This window comes from Salmo salar, chromosome 16, assembly GCF_965601325.2.
Source record: "Salmo salar chromosome 16, fSalSal1, whole genome shotgun sequence".
NCBI lineage: Eukaryota > Metazoa > Chordata > Actinopteri > Salmoniformes > Salmonidae > Salmo > Salmo salar.
The window spans coordinates 6409501-6433050 of record NC_138306.1 but is presented as its reverse complement, the minus strand read 5'-3'; the positions used below and the strand labels follow the sequence as shown (position 1 = coordinate 6433050).

Here is a 23550-nt window from a genome sequence, read left to right as displayed (position 1 = left end):
AAAGGCGATAATGTGTTTCAGCCTGGGGCTGGAATGACGACATTCTGTTTTTTCCCGGGCTCTGAGAGCCTATGGAAGACGTGGGAAGTGTCACGTTAGAGCAGAGATCCTTAGTAAATGATAGAGATGGCAAAGAAGTTCCAGAAATGGTCAGACAGGCCACTTCCTGTAAAGGAATCTCTCAGGTTTTGACCTGCCATTTGAGTTCTGTTATACTCACAGACACCATTCAAACAGTTTTAGAAAATGTAGGGTGTTTTCTATCCATATGTAATAAGTATATGCATATTCTAGTTACTGAGTAGGAGTGGTAACCAGATTAAATCGGGTATGTTTTTTATCCAGCCGTGTCAATGCTGCCCCCTAGCCCTAACAGGTTAACAAGAGTCTTGTCTTTAAAATGCTGTAAAATAGTCATATGTTTGAGAAATTGAAGTAATAGCATTTCTAAGGTATTTGAATAACGCGCCACGGGATTCAACTGGCTGTTGAGTAGGTGGGACAATTTCGTCCCGCCGACCCTAGAGAGGTTAAGGCATATTGAGCAGGGCTGGAGGCTCTACAGTGAAATAAGACAGTAATCACTAACCAAAACAGCAATGGACAAGGCATATTGACATTAGGGAGAGGCATGCGTAGCCGAGTGATCATATGGTCCAGTGAGTAGCTAGGCGGGCTGGAGACACAGCGATTCAGACAGCTAGTGGGCCGGGGCTAGCAGGCTAGCAGAAGGGCCTTAGAGGGACGTCGCGACGGAAGAAGTCTGTTGTCGCCCCCTCGTGCGGTTACGTCGGCAGACCAGTCGTGATGGATCAGCAGGGCTCCGTGTTGTAAAAGGCTCCAGGCCAATTGGCAAAATAGGTATAGAAGCCTAAGAAATTGGCTGATGGACCTCTTCAGCTAACAGTCCGATATGCTCTAGACAGCTAGCGGGCCGCGGCTATCAGGCTAGCAGATGGGCATTCAGGCGACGTCGCGACAGAGGAGCCTGTTGAAAAACCCCCTCGGCGAGTTACGTCGGTAGTCCAGTCATGATGAATTGGCGGGGCTCTGTATCGACAGTAAAAGGGGTCCAGGCCAATTAGCAAAATAGGTATTGTAGCCCAAGGAGTGGCTGATGGACCTCTTCAGCTTGCCGGGAGATGGGTCTAGCATAGGCTAGCTCCAGGCTAATTGGTGCTTGCTTCGGGACAGAGACGTTCTGTAACAAGTGTTGTTTTTGTGCTCAATGGTGGATCTATTCATAATTATTTAAGAGTTCATCTTCAAATAATATTTTTGCAGGAATCTCCTTGCGAATGATTTTGCCGAAGATTGTATCTCCGCCGGCCTGGGCAACCTGAGCTTTTGCTAAAATATTTGATACATTATGAATATGGTATTCAGGTGAGGTTATCTATGAGATTATCTGTTTACTGTTGTGCGCATTCAGTTTTCCTACTCGGATAGCAGCTAGCTAGCTGTGATGATCCAGGTGAAAAGGTTCAGAGCTTGCGGTAGGAATCCGGAGATATGGAGAAGAAGAAGTCCGATATGCTCTGGGTTGAATCACACTGTGCAGACTGGCAGGAGTTGTCACAGGCTAAAGGTTAGCTGATGACCGCTAGCAGTGGCTAGCTGACTACTAGCTAGTAGCTAGTTAGGCTGGCTAGCTTATGTTGGGGGTTCCGGTTCTAAAGTAAAGAAAATAGCAGATCCATACCACATTGAGTGAGGCGGGTTGCAGGGGAGTATGTTGAGGTTGAGGTTAAGAAAAAGGTAAAAAAAATATATGCGAAGAAAAAAGATATAAAAATATATATACACGGGACACGACAAGATGAGGACAAAGACGCCTGACTGCTACGCCATCTTGGATTCTTGGACTTTTACTCCACCCATTCCATTGGCAGCCAAATCACATCACGTGTGCCTTGCACTACAGAAAACCCGCTAACCAAACAAAAGTACAGTGCATGCTCACTGAATTAATTAAAGGGCAACCACACAAAAAATGTACGTCATCCCCTGATTTAGTTTAAGCATTGTTGTGAACACTCAAAATCCAATTTAGTTGTTTTCTATTTAAAAAAAGTGTAAAAAAAACTGGAGTAAACCAGAACAAATGGAGACATCCAAAACCTGGAAAAACAAAAACCAAGAAAATGGAATTTGGGAGAAAAAAAATTTAACTGATTTTTAAAAGGCTCTACCAATGTTTTTTTAGCTGTGCATGACTGAACTTTAGAATGTATGTCATCCTGCAACACAGCATTTTAAGGGAAGTTGAGGTCAGGTCCAATATTGACTATATGCACCCAGGAGGGAAAGAGGTTGGGCCATTCTAGCAATGTTTTAGTGTAATATAATATATACAATTTTGCCAACGATTTTATCCGAAGCGACTTATAGTCATGTGTGAATACATTTTTACATATTGGGTGGTCCCTGGAATCGAACCCAATATCCTGGATGCACGACAGGGTTATAAATGCTTTGTGAAGCCTTCATTTAATATGATTTATAAGGCCTTTATTAAGAGGTGCTTATGCCACCCTTTATAAAGCCCAGGTTTATGGGGCGGCAGGTAGCCTAATGGTTAGAGCCTTGGGCCAGTAACAGAAAGGTTACTAGATCGAATCCCCGAGCTGACAAGATAAAAATGTGTTGTTCTGCCCCTGAACAAGCCAGTTAACCCACTGTTCCTAGGCCGTCGTTGTAAATAAGAATTTGTCCTTAACTGACTTGCCTAGTTAAATAAAAAAAAGTCATATTTTACATAGTGGGTTATGTCAGATTTGACATTGGTGGTTATGTCACACAGTTAAGCCACATTTATGAACCTTTTATAAAGCAGGACATTCGGTTATATTGATTCATAACACATTTATGTAGAGTTTATGAAGGCTTTATGAAGCCTTTATAAGCTGCACGCCATTTAAAGCAGGACCCTACAACATAAAGGCTTTATAGAGCATTCATAAAGACTTCATAAACACTACATAGCTTATTCTCAAACCATTTTTAAGCAACGTCATACTACACAAAGCGTCTTTGGCCTGAATGCCAAGCGTCACGTCTGGAGGAAACCTGGCATCTTCCCTATGGTGAAGTACGGTTGAGGCAGTATCATGCTGTGTGGGATGTTTTTCAGCAGCAGGGACTGGGAGACTAGTCAAGTTTGAGGGAAAGATGAACAGAGCAAAGTAAAGAGAGATTCTTGATGAAAACCTGCTCCAGAGCACTCAGGACCTCAGACTGGGGCGAAGGTTCACCTTCCAACAGGACAACGACCCGAAGTACACAGCCAAGACAATGCAGGAGTGGCTTCAGCACAAATCTCTGAATGACTTGAGTGGCCTAAGCAGAACACGGACTTGAACTTGATTGAAAATCTCTGGAGAGACCTAAAGATAGCTGTGCAGCAACGCTTCCCCTCCAACCTGACAGAGCTTGAGAGGATCTGCAGAGAAGAATGGAAGAAACTCCCCAAATACAGGTGTGCCAAACTTGTAGTGTCATACCCAAGAAGAATCGAGGCTGTAATCACTGCCAAAGGTGCTTCAACAAAGTACTGAGTAAAGGGTCTGAATACTTATGTAAATGTATATATATATATATATATATATATTTGCTAACTTTTCTAAAAACCTGTTTTTGCTTTGTCATTATGGGGTATTGTGTGTAGATTGATGAGGGGAAAAAACAATTGAATAGTTTTTAGAATAAAGGCTGTAACGTAACAAAATGTGGAAAAGTAATGGGTTCTGAATACTTTCGGGAATGCACTGTATTTACTATGATCCACAGTGATTGTAGTCCATAGTAATATGGTAGTACAATTATGTTAACCTATTTTACATAAAATGCACATGAAACCTCAAAGAACCGATAAACACACAGGACTGGTGGAAATGCATGCATACATTTTTTATCAAGTTGATTTACATTTTCTTTTATCAACAACTATAAATAGTAGCTGTTATTTTGGTGTTTGTTCAAGAACTCTGAGGAAAGGAAAGCATTTGTACACTGCTGAGTGTTGTGACATTAGACGTGTAGGTGAAGTGAGAGCTTCAAAAATACCGATTTCTGAATAAGTGTGGCGCATATAATAGCGTTTTCTAAAGTGAAAACTGTAAGGATGGAGAGAGAGAAGAAGAAGAACGAGAAGAAGAACAGCAGCAGTTCCCTAGCTACCCTCAGTCCCACTCCTGCTGTCTCACCTCACTGACATAGATAGCCATGTCCTCCTCCTCGTCTGTCCTGTAGCACAACGTCAGGCCCAGCTTCTCCTGACTGTTCAGTCGACACAGCTCCACCTCCTGCAGACATACAGAGAACGGAGGTCAACAAACCGCACATGGATAACAACACTAACCAGCTTCTCTTGGCTGTTGAGTCGACACAGCTCTATCACCTATACACACAGAAGGGACAAGAACACACCACCTGTGTTGTGTCATTAGAGCAGATACGGTGGCAATAAATTGAGAGATTGCACATTTTTTGGGGTAAAGAATATTAGTCTACTTTGAGACAACATCAACATCCACATGTTGCTTTTGAGAGTTTGACCTTGGCTTCAAAAGTATATTGAGATTTATATTGAGAGATGCAGATGCAATATAAAGTGCCATGAGTCCTAATGAATGCAATCCATTACATTCAATAGCATAATTAGATACAAAAGAGCAACGGTGACCACATAAAAATTAAGTTGTAGGTGTGCCAAGTACATCAATGTATAAAAAATGCAGTTATTGAAGCTGTAGCCACATACATCATACCCTACTTGTTATCAAACTGCATATTGACTTTGGCTGGGTAGAGGAGCTTGTCTTAACTGTTTGAGTGTGTTTGATTAAAGCTGTTCTCTAAACGTTCAGTGAACGGCTTGATCAGTCATGTCTTTGATAACTGTCAGAAGCTCTCAAGTGTTTTTACCAAGCAGTTACAGCCTAATATTAGATTATTAGTTGGTAAATAAACTCATATAATTATGCTAATATAGTGAATATATTCAGAGTTGCACGACCCGCCACTGAAGTATTCCTCATCTCTGAAGAGTCCTCATGGAGAGACAACCCACAAACCAGGAACATTCCCAGAACATTAGCTAATATTCCCATTAAGTTCTGGTTTTATCAAACATTAGGATGAGAACATCCCCAAAACATTCAAAGAATGTTTTTGATAACAATATGTTTTAGTTTTTTTCAATTTTTTTTTTTTTAATAATGTTTCCAGCAAACCAAAATTGGTGAAAGTTCACAGAACAATTGTTAGGTTGCTGCAAATGTTCTCATAACACAAAAACTGTCTAGTCATGCTGATGATTGTATAAAACATTTGCCTGATGTTGTAGGAATGTTCCGATAACACATTTTGTCTGTTCTTTAAAGGTTCCCAAATGTTTGTCGAAACAGTATGGTGGGATCATTGTTGGGACATCACAAAAGACGAACTATCCAGTTGTGCAGATGATTATACAATGTATATCTTACAATGAAAAAACATTCACCTGATGCTAGAAGAACATTCCCAGAACACATTTTTTATGTTCTTTAAAAGTTCCTAAAACATTTCTTTAGGTTGTGGGAACATTGTTGGGATATGACAAGAGATAGGTTCATAAAACACTAGAACTGTCCAGTTGTGCAGACATTCAGAGAATGTTTGTATCATGTTGCACAACACATTCATTGGATGATGCAAGAATGTTGACAGAACAGCCTTTCTGAGTTATTTAAAGGTTCCCAAAACATGTAATTAGGTTGTGGTAACCGTGTGGACACATTACAAGACATATGTTCCAAAAGCACTAAATATGTTCAGTTGTCATGACATTCATACAATGTTTAAGTTAGGATGCACAGGACATTCCTTTAATGTTGTAAGAATGTTGACAAGAATATTCTTGTAACATCCCAGACTCCCAAAACTTAATAAAATGTTCTGGAAATCTTTAAGAGTTTGCACAGAACATTCCTACAATGTTCCACAATTTCCAAATAAGTCTGTTTTAATTGTATTTATTTCACCTTTATTTAACCAGGCAAGTCATTTAAGAACAAATTCTTATTTACAATGACGGCCTACCAAAAGGCAAAAAGGCCTCTGCGGGGACAGGATTTAAAACATTTTCATAAATACAATGTAAATATAGGACAAAACACACATCACAACAAAAGAGACAACACAACACTACATAACGAGACCTAAGACAACAACATAGCTAGGCAGCAACACATGACAACACAGCATGGGGTCACGGGTGTCGTCGGGTGTAGACCAAAACGCAGCGGGAAAATGTATACTCATCTTCTTTTTATTTAGTGAAGAAGGAAAAACACAAACAACGTATACAAAAACAAACGAACTAGACAGTCTCGTCAGGCACACAGCTAAACAATAAACAATCTCCCACAAAATCCCATGACAAACACATTCCTATTTATAGGACCTTCAATCAGAGGCAACGATAGACAGCTGCCTCCAACTGAAGGCCCCAACACCAATAGCTAAACATAGAAATACAAATGACCAGACTGAACATAGAAATAAACTAACATAGAACAATAACCAAAACCCTGGACTAATAAATCAAATACCCCGCTACATACACAACCACCCCGAACCATATAAACCAAATATCCCCTCTACATGAACACATACACAAACACACCCTGAACCACATAAAACAAATACCCCCTGCCACGTTCTGAACAAACTATAAGAACAAATAACCCCTTTACTGGTCAGGACGTGACACATGGTAGCAACACAACATGACAACATGGTAGCAACACAACATGGCAGCAGCACAACATGGTAGCAGCACAAAACATGGTACAAACATTATTGGGCGCAGTCAACAGCACCAAGGTCAAGAAGGAAGAGACAACAAAACATCACACTAAGCAGCCACAACTGTCAGCAAGAGTAGCCATGATTGAGTCTTTGAATGAAAAGATTGAGAAACTGTCCAGTTTGAGTGTTTGTTGCAGCTCGTTCCAGTCGCTAGCTGCAGCAAACTGAAAAGAGGAGCGACCTAGGGATGTGTGGTCTTTGGGGACCTTTAACAGAATGTGACTAACAGAATGGGTGTTGTATGTGGAAGATGAGGGCTGCAGTAGATATCTCAGATAGGGGGAGTGAGGCCTGAGAGGGTTTTATAAATAAGCATCAACCAGTGGGTCTTGCGATGGGTATACAGAGATGAGCAGTTTACAGAGGAGTGTAGAGTGCAGGGATGTGTCCTTTAACCTCTCTGGGCTAGGTGGGACGCTTGTGTCCCACCTACTCAACAGCCAGTGTAAAATCGTGGCGCGATATTCAAATACCTCAAAAATGCAAAAACATAAATTTTTCAAACATATGACTATTTTACACCATTTTAAAGACAAGACTCTCGTTAATCTAACCACACTGTCCGATTTCAAAAAGGCTTTACAACGAAAGCAAAACATTAGATTATGTCACCTTCCCCCCCTACTCACAAGGCAGGCAATACGCTTGACCTCATCTTTACTAGATGCTGTTCTTCCACTAATCTCATTGCAACTCCCCTCCAAATCTCCGACCACTACCTTGTATCCTTTTCCCTCTTGCTCTCATCCAACACTTCTCACTCTGCCCCTACTCGGATGGTATTGCGCCGTCCCAACCTTCGCTCTCTCTCTCCCGCTACTCTCTCCTCTTCCATCCTATCATCTCTTCCCTCTGCTCAAACCTTCTCCAACCTATCTCCTGATTCTGCCTCCTCAACCCTCCTCTCCTCCCTTTCTGCATCCTTTGATTTTCTCTGTCCCCTATCCTCCAGGCCGGCTCGGTCCTCCCCTCCTGCTCCGTGGCTCGACGACTCACTACGAGCTCACAGAACAGGGCTCCGGGCAGCCGAGCGGAAATGGAGGAAAACTCGCCTCCCTGCGGACCTGGCATCCTTTCACTCCCTCCTCTCTACATTCTCCTCTTCTGTCTCTGCTGCTAAAGCCACTTTCTACCACTCTAAATTCCAAGCATCTGCCTCTAACCCTAGGAAGCTCTTTGCTACCTTCTCCTCCCTCCTGAATCCTCCTCCCCCTCCCCCCCCCTCCTCCCTCTCTGCGGATGACTTCGTCAACCATTTTGAAAAGAAGGTTGACGATATCCGATCCTCGTTTGCTAAGTCAAACGACACCGCTGGTCCTGCTCACACTGCCCTACCCTGTACTTTGACCTCTTTCTCCCCTCTCTCTCCAGATGAAATCTCGCGTCTTGTGACGGCCGGCCGCCCAACAACCTGCCCACTTGACCCTATCCCCTCCTCTCTTCTCCAGACCATTTCCGGAGACCTTCTCCCCTACCTCACCTCGCTCATCAACTCATCCTTGACCGCTGGCTACGTCCCTTCCGTCTTCAAGAGAGCGAGAGTTGCACCCCTTCTGAAAAAACCTACACTCGATCCCTCCGATGTCAACAACTACAGACCAGTATCCCTTCTTTCTTTTCTCTCCAAAACTCTTGAACGTGCCGTCCTTGGCCAGCTCTCCTGCTATCTCTCTCAGAATTACCTTCTTGATCCTAATCAGTCAGGTTTCAAGACTGGGCATTCAACTGAGACTGCTCTTCTCTGTGTCACGGAGGCTCTCCGCACTGCTAAAGCTAACTCTCTCTCCTCTGCTCTCATCCTTCTAGACCTATCTGCTGCCTTTGATACTGTGAACCATCAGATCCTCCTCTCCACCCTCTCCAAGTTGGGCATCTCCAGCGCGGCCCACGCTTGGATTGCGTCCTACCTGACAGGTCGCTCCTACCAGGTGGCGTGGCGAGAATCTGTCTCCGCACCATGCGCTCTCACCACTGGTGTCCCCCAGGGCTCTGTTCTAGGCCCTCTCCTATTCTCGCTATACACCAAGTCACTTGGCTCTGTCATATCCTCACATGGTCTCTCCTATCATTGCTATGCAGACGACACACAATTAATCTTCTCCTTTCCCCCTTCTGATAACCAGGCGGCGAATCGCATCTCTGCATGTCTGTCAGACATATCAGTGTGGATGACGGATCACCACCTCAAGCTGAACCTCGGCAAGACGGAGCTGCTCTTCCTCCCGGGGAAGGACTGCCCGTTCCATGATCTCGCCATCACGGTTGACAACTCCCTTGTGTCCTCCTCCCAGAGTGCTAAGAACCTTGGCGTGATCCTGGACAACACCCTGTCGTTCTCCACTAACATCAAGGCGGTGACCCGATCCTGTAGGTTCATGCTCTACAACATTCGCAGAGTACGACCCTGCCTCACACAGGAAGCGGCGCAGGTCCTAATCCAGGCACTTGTCATCTCCCGTCTGGATTACTGCAACTCGCTGTTGGCTGGGCTCCCTGCCTGTGCCATTAAACCCCTACAACTCATCCAGAACGCCGCAGCCCGTCTGGTGTTCAACCTTCCCAAGTTCTCTCACGTCACCCCGCTCCTCCGCTCTCTCCACTGGCTTCCAGTTGAAGCTCGCATCCGCTACAAGACCATGGTGATTGCCTACGGAGCTGTGAAGGGAACGGCACCTCCATACCTTCAGGCTCTGATCAGGCCCTACACCCAAACAAGGGCACTGCGTTCATCCACCTCTGGCCTGCTGGCCCCCCTACCTCTGAGGAAGCACAGTTCCCGCTCAGCCCAGTCAAAACTGTTCGCTGCTCTGGCACCCCAATGGTGGAACAAGCTCCCTCACGACGCCAGGACAGCGGAGTCAATCACCACCTTCCGGAGACACCTGAAACCCCACCTCTTTAAGGAATACCTAGGATAGGATAAAGTAATCCTTCTAACCCCCCCCCCCCCCCCTTAAAAGATTTAGATGCACTATTGTAAAGTGGTTGTTCCACTGGATATCATAAGGTGAATGCACCAATTTGTAAGTCGCTCTGGATAAGAGCGTCTGCTAAATGACTAAAATGTAATGTAATGTAATGTCAGCAGAGTACCCAGCCAGAAATAATCAGACACCCATTTTTAACGCTAGCATATAATGTCACATAAACCCAAACCACAACTAAATGCAGCACTAACCTTTGATGATCTTCATCAGATGACAACCCTAGGACATTATGTTATACAATACATGCATGTTTTGTTCAATCAAGTTCATATTTATATCACAAACCAGCTTTTTACATTAGCATGTGACTAGCATGTGACTAGCATTCCCACCGAACACTGCCGGTGAATTTACTAAATTACTCACGATAAACGTTCACAAAAAACATAACAATTATTTTAAGAATTATAGATACAGAACTCCTCTATGCACTCGCTATGTCCGATTTTAAAATAGCTTTTTGGTGAAAGCACATTTTGCAATATTCTCAGTAGATACCCCGGCATCACAGGGCTAGCTATTTAGACACCCAGCAAGTTTAGCACTCACCAAAGTCAGATTTACTATAAGAAAAATGTTATTACCTTTGCTGTTCTTCGTCAGAATGCACTCCCAGGACTTCTACTTCAATAACAAATGTTGGTTTGGTCCCAAATAATCCATTGTTATATCCAAATAGCGGCGTTTTGTTCGTGCGTTCAAGACACTATCCGAAAGGGTAAATAAGGGTGACGAGCACGGCGCATTTCGTGACAAAAATATTCTAAATATTACATTACCGTACTTCGAAGCATGTCAACCGCTGTTTAGAATCAATTTTTATGCAATTTTTCTTGTAAAAAAGCAATAATATTCCGACCGGGAAAGCGTGTATACGTACAAAGAGAGAGAAAATAAAAACATCTCGTGCCCTCGTGCACGAGTCTGAGTCTCAGAGTACTCTGACCGGCCACTATCCAAACGCGATAATGTGTTTCAGCCTGGGGCTGCCTCGATATCATTCAGCTTTTTCCCGGGCTCTGAGAGCCTATGGGAGCCGTAGGAAGTGTCACGTTACAGCAAAGATCCTCAGTCTTCAATAAACAGAGACAAGAAGAACAAGATCTTGTCAGAGAGGGCACTTCCTGTAAGGAATCTTCTCAGGTTTTTGCCTGCCATATGAGTTCTGTTATACTCACAGACACCATTCAAACAGTTTTAGAAACTTTAGGGTGTTTTCTATCCAAAGCCAATATTTATATGCATATTCTAGTTACTGGGCAGGAGTAGTAACCAGATTAAATCGGGTACGTTTTTTTATCCGACCGTGTCAATACTGCCCCCTAGCCCTAACAGGCTAAGTAGCATTGGTGGCAAATCTGATGGCCGAATGGTAAAGAACATCTACCGCTCGAGAGCACCCTTACCTGCCGATCTATATATATTATGTCTCCATAATCTAGCATGGGTAGGATGGTCATCGGAATCAGGGTTAGTTTGGCAGCCGGGGTGAAAGATGAGCGATTACGATAGAGGAAACCAAGTCTAGATTTAACTTTAGCCTGCAGCCATGTGCTGAGAGAAGGACAGTGCACCGTCTAGCCATACTCCAAAGTACTTGTATTAGGTGACTACTTCAAGCTCTAAACCCTCAGAGGTAGTAATAACACCTGTGGGAAGAGGGGTATTCTTCTTACCAAACCACATGACCTTTGTTTTGGAGGTGTTCAAAACAAGGTTAAGGGTAGAGAAATCTTGTTGGACACTAAGAAAGATTTGTTGTAGAGCATTTAACACAAAATCCAGGGAGGGGCCAGCTGAGTATAAGACTACCATCTGCAAATAAATGGATGAGAGAGCTTCCTACTGCCTGAGCTATGTTGTTGATGTAAATTGAGAAGAGCGTGGGACCTAGGATCGAGCCTTGGGGTACTCCCTTGGTGACAGGCAGTGGCTGTGACAGCAGATTTTCTGACTTTATACACTGCACTCTTTGAGAGAGGTAGTTAGCAAACCAGGGCAAAGACCCCTCAGAGACACCAATACTCCTTAGCTGGCCCACCAGAATGGAATGGTCTACCGTATCAAAAGCTTTGGCCAAGTAAATAAAAATAGCAGCACAACATTGCTTAGAATCAAGGGCAATGGTGACATCATTGAGGACCTTTAAGGTTGCATTGACACATCTATAACCTGAGCGAAAACCAGATTGCATACCAGAGAGAATACCATAGACGTCAAGAAAGCCAGTCAGTTGATTATTGACAAGTTTTTCCAACACTTTTGATAAACAGGGCAAAATAGAAATAGGCCTATAACAGTTAGGATCAGCTTGATCTCCCCCTTTAAATATAGGACGAACTGTGGCTGCCTTCCAAGCAATGGGAACCTCCGGAGAAAGGAGAGACAGGCTGGGCGATGATAGGGGCAGCAACCTTAAAGAAGAAAGGGTCTTAACCATCTGACCTAGATGTGTTTTGGGGTCAAGTTTAAGGAGCTCGTTTAGCACCTCAGACTCAGTGACTGCCTGCAGGGAGAAACTTTGTTGCGGTACAGGGGAAAAAGAGGGAGAAGCATCAGGGATAATCGTATTAGAAGGGGTGGGAGATGAGGAAATGTTGGACGGGCAAGGAGGCATGGCTGAGTCAAAAAGGAATCCTGAATTAATGAAGTGGTAATTAAAGAGCTCAGCCATGTGCTTCTTGTCAGTAACAACCACATCATCAACATTAAGGGACATGGGCAGCTGTGAGGAGGAGGGTTTATTCTCCATGTCTTTAACCGTTTCTCCAGAACTTCTTGGGGTTAGACCCACAGAGAGAGAACTGCTCCTTAAAGTAACTAACTTTGGCCTTCCGGATAGCCTGAGTGCACTTGTTTCTCATTTCCCTGAACGATAGCCAGTCAGCTTGAGTATGCGTGTGCTGAGCCTTTTGCCATATGCAATTCTTGAGGTGGAGTAACTCAACAAGATCACCCTCGAACCAGGGGCTGAACCTGTTTTTAATTCTCATTTTCTTCACGGGGGTGTGTGATATTTATGACATTCATAGGATATTTGTTTTAGGTTTAACATAATATTCCATTGATGGCCAACCTAATTAAATGTTCTGGGAACCTTTAAAGAACTAATAAAGGCTGTTCTGTCAACATTCTTGCAACATCAAAGGAATGCTTTGTGCACCCTGATACAAACATTATCTGAATGTCAGCACAACTGGACAGTTTTAGAGTTTGTGAAAATGTATTTTGTGATGTCCCCACAATGCTCCCACTAGACTGTTCTAACAACCTAACATTTTGGGAACTTTTTGCATGAAAGGGGGCCAAAGCCATATCAATCATATGACTTAGAATTTGTGGACAACTACAAATACCTAGGTGTCTGGTTAGACTGTAAACTCTCCTTCCAGACTCACATCAATCATCTCCAATCCAAAGTTAAATCTAGAATTGGCTTCCTATTTCGCAACAAAGCATCCTTCACTCATGCTGCCAAACATACCCTCGTAAAACTGACCATCCTACCAATCCTCGACTTCGGCGATGTCATTTACAAAATAGCCTCCAATACCCTACTCAACAAGCTGGATGCAGTCTATCACAGTGCCATCCGTTTTGTCACCAAAGCCCCATATACTACCCACCACTGCGACCTGTACGCTCTCGTTGGCTGGCCTTCGCTTCATAATCGTCGCCAAACACATTGGCTCCAGGTCATCTACAAGACCCTGCTAGGTAAAGTCCCCCCTTATCTCCGCTCACTGGTCACCATAGCAGCACCCACCTGTAGCACGCGCTCCAGCAGGTATATCTCTCTGGTCACCCCTAAAGCCAACTCCTCCTTTGGTCGTCTCTCCTTCCAGTTCTCTGCTGCCAATGACTGGAACGAACTACAAAAATCTCTGAAACTGGAAACACTTATCTCCCTCACTAGCTTTAAGCACCAGCTATCAGAGCAGCTCCCAGATCACTGCACTGTACATAGCCCATCTATAATTTAGCCCAAACTACTACCTCTTCCACCTACTGTATTTATTTATTTTATTTATTTTGCTCCTTTGCACCATATTATTTATATTTTAACTTTGAACTTTCTTCAAATAACAAATCTACCATTCCAGTGTTTTACTTGCTATACTTTATTTACTTTGCCACCATGGCCTTTTTTGCCTTTACCTCCCTTATCTCACATCATTTGCTCACATTGTATATAGTCTTATTTTTTTCTACTGTATCATTGATTGTATGTTGTTTTACTCCATGTGTAACTCTGTGTTTTTGTATGTTGTCGAACTGCTTTGCTTTATCTTGGCCAGGTCGCAATTGTAAATGAGAACTTGTTCTCAACTTGCCTACCTGGTTAAATAAAGGTGAAATAAAAAAAATAAAAAAATATATCAATACCATATAATCATATGAAACAAAACACAATTGGCCTTGTATACCATACACTTTTAGATTAATAGCTATTTTCTGGACCTAATGTACATAAACAGCAGGACATTGATAACGGAAGGAAATTACATCTCAATCATCACTTTCAAAATACATTACACACATACAGTAGGGTAGGCTACAGTACCAACAACACATACTACTAGAAAAACAACAAATAGTCCAGCTGGTTGTGTCCCAATGTTATAACACGTCAGGGGTGTTGAAGGGAATCGAGTGTGAAATGGCCTCTCCACAAGGCCTTCATTAGCGCGCCACAGACTCCTCTAGACATTGTGTATGTGTGCGTGTGTGCTTGCATGTGTGTGGTTGTGTGTGAGTGTGCGTGTGTGTGTGTGCGTGTGTGTGTGTGTGTGTGTAGAAAAGGGGCAAAGGGGCAAAGGGGGCTCAAATGGGTTTGGGAAGAAGAAATAAAAGAAATTGAGAGATTCATTTTCTCCGTGACATCTGTAGGTTGGCTGGTTACACGTGTCAGACACTTTGGGAGGAGGGGAGAAGAGGGGGATCAGAGACCAAAGGCTGGAAGACGAGAGAGCGGAAAGTGGGAGCAAATAGAGCTGCCACAGACAGCCACCTGGTGCCTCTCCACTCCAGCAATACTGTACATCCCCTCATTGAGACACTCTCTCCCTAAGGCTTCCTAATCTACCACAGCCCCCGTCCACCCCATTTACTCTCCCATCACAGCCCTCCGCCTCCTTCCCATCCTCCCCTGCTCCACCCTGGCCATACTGTATATGCCCCCATCCCCTTCTAGCCACTGACTCCCCCAAGGCTCTCCCCCTCCTCCTCCCCCTTTATCCCCAGCCTTCCCACTGTGACAGACCATCAAAGAGACCCGGTGTCCATTGACATTTAAAAAAATATTTATTTAACCAGGTAGGCTAGTTGAGAACAAGTTCTCATTTACAACTGCGACCTGGCCAAGATAAAGCAAAGTAGTGCGACACAAACAACAACACAGAGTTACACATGGAATAAACAAACATACAGTCAATAACACAATAGAAAAAAAAGTCTATATTCAGTGTGTGCAAATGAGTTAAGATAAGGGAGGAAAGGAAATAAATAGGCCATAGTGGCGAAATAATTACAATTTAGCAATTAAACACTGGAGTGATAGATGCAGAAGATTAATGTGCAAGCAGAGATACTGGGGTGCAAAGTAGCAAAAAATAAATAACAGTATGGGGATGGGGTAGTTGGATGGGCTATTTACAGATGGGCTATGTACAGCTGGTGCTTAAAGTTAGTGAGGGAGATATGAGTCTCCAGCTTCAGTGATTTTTGCAGCTCGTTCCAGTCATTGGCAGCAGAGAACTGGAAGGAAAGGCGGCCGAAGGAGGAATTGGCTTTGGGGTTGACCAGTGAAATATACCCGCTGGAGTGCGTGCTACGGGTGGATGCTGGTATGGTGACCAGTGAGCTGAGATAAGGCGGGGCTTTACCTAGCAAAGACTTATAGATGACCTGGAGCCATTGGATTTGGCGATGAATATGAAATGAGGGCCAGCCAACGAGAGCATACAGGTCGCAGTGGTGGGTAGTATATGGGGCTTTGGTGACAAAACGGATGGCACTGTGATAGACTGCATCCAATTTGCTGAGTAGAGTGTTGGAGGCTGTTTTGTAAATGAAGGATCCTGCGCCTGTCTCCCGATCCTTCACACAACGTGACATATATGTGAGCCAAGCGCAAAATAAACATGAATTAAAATATTGATTGTGCTGTTATACAATACATAGCCTACCACATATCATGCATGGCAGAAAAACTGACCTAAATGGTCTAGCCTTCTGTATACTCCAAAATTAAACAAATTCAGAGTTAGCCTACAATTATAGTGAATTTGTATTTGATTTTGAATTAATAGGCTGACACATTACCTTTTAGCTACAGCATATCTTACCACCATGCTTTTCCATCTCCTCGACTCTCTTTCATTCCTTTCTCGAGCATGCAGAGAGAGGGGCTGTCAACAGTTTAATGAAATATGTTTAGTTGTGAAAACATACTATCTATGTTCCCGAACAGATTATACTTGGTTCCCAAATTAAGAACTGGGTAGCTACAGTACCAGGGTTGGAGAGCCTATGGCATACAGAGTTTTGATCTGTCACACAGCTAGAGGCTGCATGCTCCTCAAACAGTGGTTGATGTGTGGAGTGAAATCACCGGAATAACCTACGAACCAGCGGGAAAGTGGCTTCCATTCGCTATTCGAGTGCATACAGTGTGCAAAACTAATTTTACATCGTAAAGACGAGATTACATTTAGAATAGTATGACGGTAGAAAGAGTGACCAGCGTGTGCATCTGCGTGCTCATCGTCCTAACCAGGGTCTTGACCTGACTGCAGTTCGGAGAAGTCTATTCTTCATGGATGAATCCCAGTATGAACTGTACCGGGCAGATGGCAGACAGCGTGCATGGTGTCGTGTGGGCGAGTGGTTTGCTGATGTCAACGTTATGAACGAATTGCCCCATGGTGGCAGTGGGGTTATGGTATGGGTAGACATAAGCTACGGACAACAAACACAATTTCATTTTATTGATGGAAATTTAAATGCACTGAGATATCGTGAAGAGATCCTGAGGCCTATTGTCATGCCATTCATCTGTCGCCATCACCTCATGTTTCAGCATAATAATGCACTGCCCCATGTCGCAAGGATCTGTATACAATTCCTGGAAGCTGAAAATGCCACAGTTCTTCCATGGCCTGCATACTCACCAGACGTCGCCCATTTGGGATGCTCTGGATCGACGTGTACGACAGCGTGTTCCAGTTCCCACCAATATACAGCAAATTCGCACAGCCATTGAAGAGGAGTGGGACAACATTCCATGGGCCACAATCAACAGCCTGATCAACTCTATGTGAAGGAGATGTGTTGTGCTGCATGAGCAAATGGTGGTCACACCAGATACTGACTGGTTTCCTGATCCCGCCCCTATGTATCTGTGACCAACAGATGCATATATGTTTTCCCAGTCATTTGAAATCCATAGATTAGGGCCTAATGAATGTATTTCAATTGACTGATTTCCTTATATGAACTGTAACTCAGTAAAAATGTTTAAATTGTTGCATGTTGCATAAAATAATGGCATGGGACTTAAGCGTATCTTGTCTGCTAAGCCTACACCCTATGGTATGATGCATAGACAGATAACGTACAATAGGCCAATTTATATTCTGTTCTTCTGAAATCCATTTTCTTCATATCATAATGTTTCTTTAAACCTACCTAAAATAAGTTTACATACACTCAATTAGTATTTGGTTTCATTGCCTTTAAATTGTTTAACTTGGGTCAAACGTTTTCCAAGCTGTTTAAAGGCACAGTCAACTTAGTGTATGTAAACTTCTGACCCACTGGAATTGGGATACAGTGATTTATAAGTGAAATAATCCGTCTGTAAACAATTGTTGAGAAAATGACTTGTCATGCACAAAGTAGATGTCCTAACCGACTTGCCAAAACTATAGTTTGTTAGCAAGAAATTTGTGGAGTGGTTGAAAAACGAGTATTAATGATTCCAACCTAAGTGTATGTAAACTTCCGACTTCTACTGTAGATGTTCCAAAGGTGCGGATCAGCGGCTAGTATGTGTGGATGCCTGGAGATGCTAAACATGTTTATGCAAATTAGTGGGCAATTACCGTGACACTGTCAGTCTTTTGCATGACAATAACCAGCTGACAAATTTTCATGACCACCACAGCCTTAGTTAGGGTTGAAGTCAGGGTCATGGTTAGGGTTAACGTTAGGGGAAATGTATTGGTCACATACACATATTTAGCAGATGTTATTGCAGGTGTAGTGAAATGTTTATGTTCCTAGCTCCAACAGTGCAGTAGTATCTAACAATTCACAACAATACACACAAATCTAAAAGTAAAATAATGGAGTTAAGAAATATATAAATATTAGGACAAGCAATGTCGGAGTGGCATTGACTAAAATACAGTAGAATAGAATACAGTATATACATATGAAATGAGTAATGTGTTATGTCTACATTATTAAAGTGACCACAGTTCCATTATTAACCTTCGGTTGCGAGCAGTGCAGTTGATGTACCAGGCGGTGATATATTTATTCAGCCTCCTGAGGTTAAAGAGACGCTGTTGCGCCTTCTTCATCACACTGTCTGTGTGGGTGGACCATTTCAGATCGTCGATGATGTCTATGCGGAGGAACTTGAAGATTTTCACCTTCTCCACTGCGGTCCCGTCGATGTGGATAGGGTCGTGCTCCCTCTGCTGCGTGCCCTCTCCATGATCAGCTCCTTTGTTTTGTTGACGTTGAGGGAGAGGTTATTTTCCTGGCACCACTCCACAAGGGCCCTCACCTCCTCCCTGTAGGCTGTCTCATCATTGTTGGTAATCAGGCCTACAACTGTTGTGTTGTCTGCAAAGTTGATGATTGAGTTGGAGGCGTGCGTGGCCAAGCAGTCATGGGGGTACAGGGAGAACAGAAGGGGGCTGAGCACGCACCCTTGTGGGGCCCCTGTGTTGATGATCAACGTAGCGGAGGAGTTGTATCCTACCTTCACCACCTGGGGTTAGCCCGTCAGGAAGTCCAGGACCCAGTTGCACAGGGCGGGGCTCAGTGGTGGATGCTGAGCTATAGTCAATGAACAGCATTCTTACATAAGTATTCCTCTTGTCCAGATGGGATAGGGCAGTGTGCAGTGCGATTGTGATTGCATCGTCTGTGGATCTATTGGGGTAAGCAAATTGAAGTGGGTCTAGGGTGTCAGGCAAGGTAGAGGTGATTTAACTAGCCTCTCAAAGCACTTGATGATGACAGAAGAGAGTGCTACGGGGCGATAGTCATTTAGTTCCGTTACCTTAGCTTTCTTGGGAACAGGAACAATGGTGGACATCTTGAAGCAAGTGGAGACAGCAGACTGGGATAGGGAGAGATTGAATATGTCCACAATTGTTCCTGTACCCAAGAAAGCAAAGGTACTTGAACTAAATGACTATTGCTCCGTAGCACTCACTTCTGTCATCATCAAGTGCTTTGAGGACGCGGCTAGGGATGCCGTCTGGGCCGGCAGCCTTGCGAGGGTTAACACGTTTAAATGTCTTACTCACGTCTGCCACGGAGAAGGAGAGCCCACAGTCCTTGGGAGCGGGCCACGTCGGTGGCACTGTGTTACCTTCAAAGCACGCAAAGAAGGTGTTTAGCTTGTTTTGTATACTCAGTATCTATTGTCAGAGCTCTCTGGTCTTCATTTCTTTTGACAGACTCCACCTGCTGACACCTCAGATCTCTGACTGACTGTTTCTTATTGAAATTAATGTGTCCCAAATAGCACCCTATTCCCTATAGGCCCTGGGCAAAAGCAAATCACTATATAGTGAAATTATTGCCTTTGGGGATGCAACCTATGACAACTTAAAAATCCCCATCACTGAATGAAAGAGGATATGAAAGGAAAAGGGATGAAAGGATTTACAGCTAAAGAGATATGAAAAGGAAAATAAAAATATCAGTCAAACAGTGATATTATAACTACTACTAATGGTATATCGTTTGACATCATCATTGGAAGCGTTAGACACAGTGACTGAGACTACTGAGGGTTTCATGACGCAATAAAGGAGTCATGAAGGAAATAGAGATTCTGTGTGGTGTCAATGTAGATGAGAGGAATTAATTGGTAACAGACGTTTTTTTTTTCTGTAAAATATCCTCGAAAAACAGTATAAGAAAATCTAGAGGAATGTCTAGATGACGTGATGGATGTTCAATAGGAAGAGTTTTTGATGTCAAATATCTGCCTGATCCATGGGGTTGTCTCGAAGACATTCTCGCTAAAAATATACCACACAACTGATCAAATGAAACCGAAGGCACAAGTGAAAGTGTGTGATGTTTTAACGTCTTTCCCCATCTCGTTGAGTGGAAAAAGCCTGAACAAGTTAGTATAATTAATGACTATGTGGTGGTAGAGTGGAGAGGACCCGTGGCTAAATAAACAGGAAAAACAGATAGACGTGATTAGAAGAAGTTGGATAAAACATTGTGGAGTGTGTGTGTGGAATGAGAAGTGTTCTGGCAGCCCTGTTTCCTTTCTCATATGTCCCCCCCCCCCCCCCCCCTACACACACACACACACTGGTGTGTAAATCCTTGATAAGGCAAAGGGCCCCTTCTCCTGATCCATCACATACACTCTGTGTTCCCTGTCTCTCCCTCTTTTCCTTTCCGTTTTTCCATTTTCCGGGCGAGCTCTCAGCCTCTCAGGCGGGAGATTGCGATGTAGTGGCTGCAGAGCGGGGACGGGGGACGATGGCCTGACAGTAAATTAATGACTGCGATGGCGTGATTAGAAGGAACTGCCGCCCACCGTCAGGCTGCATTGGATGCTGTCATAATAATCACTGCCTTTGATTACCAGTAATTGAAAAAGTTGTCTGTGGATGGCTGCCACCGGTACAGGCAGAGCAGAGAGGGGAGAGCTCCTCTCCTATCAGGGAGAAAGAGAGGGAAGATGACGAAGTGCTCCTCTCATACTGGAGAGGAACGCGGCAAAACACTTTCCTGCTAAAAGCTTAAGATATAGCCTAATACATCTGGTGAAGAAATGGCCCTATGGTCTACCGTGTATATTGTATCAGGCCTACCTATACAATCAGAACTTTGGAGGATATGAGGGTCCATGCCAAATATTTTCAGACTCCTGAGGGGGAAGAGATGTTGTCGTGCCTTTACTACCGTGTTGGTGTGTAGACCATGTTAATTCCTTAGTGATGTGGACACGAAGGAACTTCAAGCTCTCGACCCGCTCCACTATAGCCCCATTGATGTGGGCGGTCCATGATCAGCTACTTTGTCCTTCTGACGTTGAGGGAGATGTTGGTGTCCCCTCACCACACTGCCAGGTCACTGACCTCCTCACTATAGGCGGTCTCATCGTTGTTGGTGATCTGGCCTACCACCGTCGTGTCGTCAGCAAACTTAATGATGATGTTAGAGTCTTGCACGGCCATGCCGTTGTGGGTGAACAGGGAGTACGGGAGGGTACTAAGCACGCACCCCTGAGGGGCCCCCATGTTGAGGGTCAGCGAGGTGGATGTGTTGTTGCCTACCCTCACCACCGGCTCTTCAGGAAGTCTAGGATCCAGTTGCAGAGGGAGGTGCTCAGTCCCAGGGTCCTGAGCCTAGTGATTAGCTTTGTGGGTACTATGGCGTTGAATGCTAAGTTGTAGTCAAGGAACAGCATTCTCATGTAGGTGTTCCTCTTGTCCAGGTGGGAGAGGGCAGTGTGGAGTGAAACAGAGATTGCGTAATTTGTGGATCTGTTGGGGCGGTATGCGAATTGGAGTGGGTCCAGGGTGTCTGAGATGATGGTGTTGATGTGAGCCATGAACAGCCTTTCAGAGCATTTCGTGGCTACAGATGTGAGTGCTATGGGGTGATAGTCATTTAGACAGGTTACCTTGGCGTTCTTGGGCACAGGGACTATGAGGGGCCTGCTTAAAACATATACGTATTTCAGACTGGGTCAATATTCAAACCTTGTCTCTGATTTACAAACAAATTTAAGTCAGGATTGAGACTGGACCACTCAGGAACACTCTACAGGAAAGCCACTCTGGTGTATTTATTTTTTGTAATTGTCCCGCTTCAGATTTCTAGGGTGAGTTTTCCTCTAACATCATGCTGCAACCACAATACTTGAAAATACAGAGAGTTTCCCTCGATGTTGTGTTGTATTGGATTGAACCAGACCAATAGTTATTCATTTATTATTTTTCTTTCATTCTGAAATGTGGAGTAAGTTGTATAGATTGGCAGGGGAAAAAAAATCTATGTAATCGCTTTTTAGATTACATTTTAAAAGCAGCACAATTTTAAGATGTCCACTCTCTGAGAAGGCATCATCACCTGTTCCCATTAAGTCCTTATCTTGGGTTATAAACAGTATACAGATTGTATACAGTGTAAAGAAAACATGGAGGCTAAACAAGACAGACATACTGCACAAGAGTTTTTAATAATGAATCTTTTGATGGCTCTTTTCCTCCCTAACCCAACACCTTGTCTCTCACTACTCAAGCCATTGTCCTAAAGGAAATCATCAACATACTTGCTTGATGAAATGGTGAGCCAACATTTCATTATCTGTATTATATTTCCGCTGTGATGTAATGGCAGGGTGCCCACATTATGATTTTTCATCAGACTGAGGTAATTTCAGAAATCTCTCTCTCATTTTGATAAATGAAGGAATAAACCTCACTCTGAAATAGAGGCATTCAGCTGTGAACTATTGACGTACGTTAAGTGAAGGTGGGTTAGCGTGGAATATACCTGCTCCCAAAGCATCAAATAAAAAAGGGTGCAGGCAGGCTGCAAAGCACACACAATATAATAGGATTTGTTAATAGAAATGAGGCATAAAGAAAAGAGGCTTAATATATTATACTTGCGTTGCCTCTAATGCCAAGGCTGAAGCAGAGGCGACACAAGTGGATGAGCAAATCACTTTAGAGAAGAAGGGTGAGAAATAACTCGAGCTTAGTGAATGGAAGGAAGGAAGCTTTCGAAACAATATCAAATGAAACAAAAGAGAAAATGTAATCATCATACATCACTCAAAGCAAAGCCAGACTGGCAGCACAGTTTACCTGGTCTTCAATGATGTGGAATAAAGAATATTAGTACAGGAGGAAGATGAGAGGAGGAGTGGGGGCCTGGTGGATTGAGACAGCCAAGTGTCGACATGAAGCCAGTTTATCATCGCCTCCTGTCTCATCTGCATCTAGATCAGTGTCTGTGTGCGTGTGTGTGCGTGTATCTGTGTGTGTGTCTAAATTATAGGCTTAAATCAGCATCTGTCAAACTAACTCAGGAATCTGCCCATGCACCTGTGGGTTAGTTCAGCACAAACAAAGACGGAAGAGGAGGATTGGTTTGACTTGACACCTTGCTGTATTTATGGAGAAAAAAAAACAGAAGCTTTTTACGCTTTATTTTAACAAACCTAACGCAGTGGTAAATCTTAGTGCTCGCGGTAGTGTTATAGGTTCAGGGGTGAGTCCAAAATATTTTAGCTATTTTCACAACCGGGAAAGGGCAGGGTTTTGATGAATAAATAAGTTGTGGGTGAGTCGAGGCTTGGCCCCTCACTGGCCAATCAGAACGTGCTCCTTGGCTAAATATGTGGTTGCTTCAAGTTGTGTATTTACGGTCTTTTGTATATTGTGTTCTCATCAACTCCAATTACAATGTTAGTCCATTATAGCCT

General features: G+C 43.6%; 1 protein-coding gene across 1 annotated transcript in view; it reads right to left on the bottom strand.

Annotated features, from left to right (window-relative positions):
- The window catches only part of LOC106573087 (PDZ domain-containing RING finger protein 4), a 128852-nt gene that overhangs the window by 37602 nt on the left and 67700 nt on the right, over window positions 1-23550 (bottom strand). The window contains exon 4 of the mRNA XM_014147779.3: window positions 4206-4304. Within this exon, the coding sequence (XP_014003254.3) occupies window positions 4206-4304 (99 nt within the window). The remainder of the gene's footprint in view (window positions 1-4205; window positions 4305-23550) is intronic.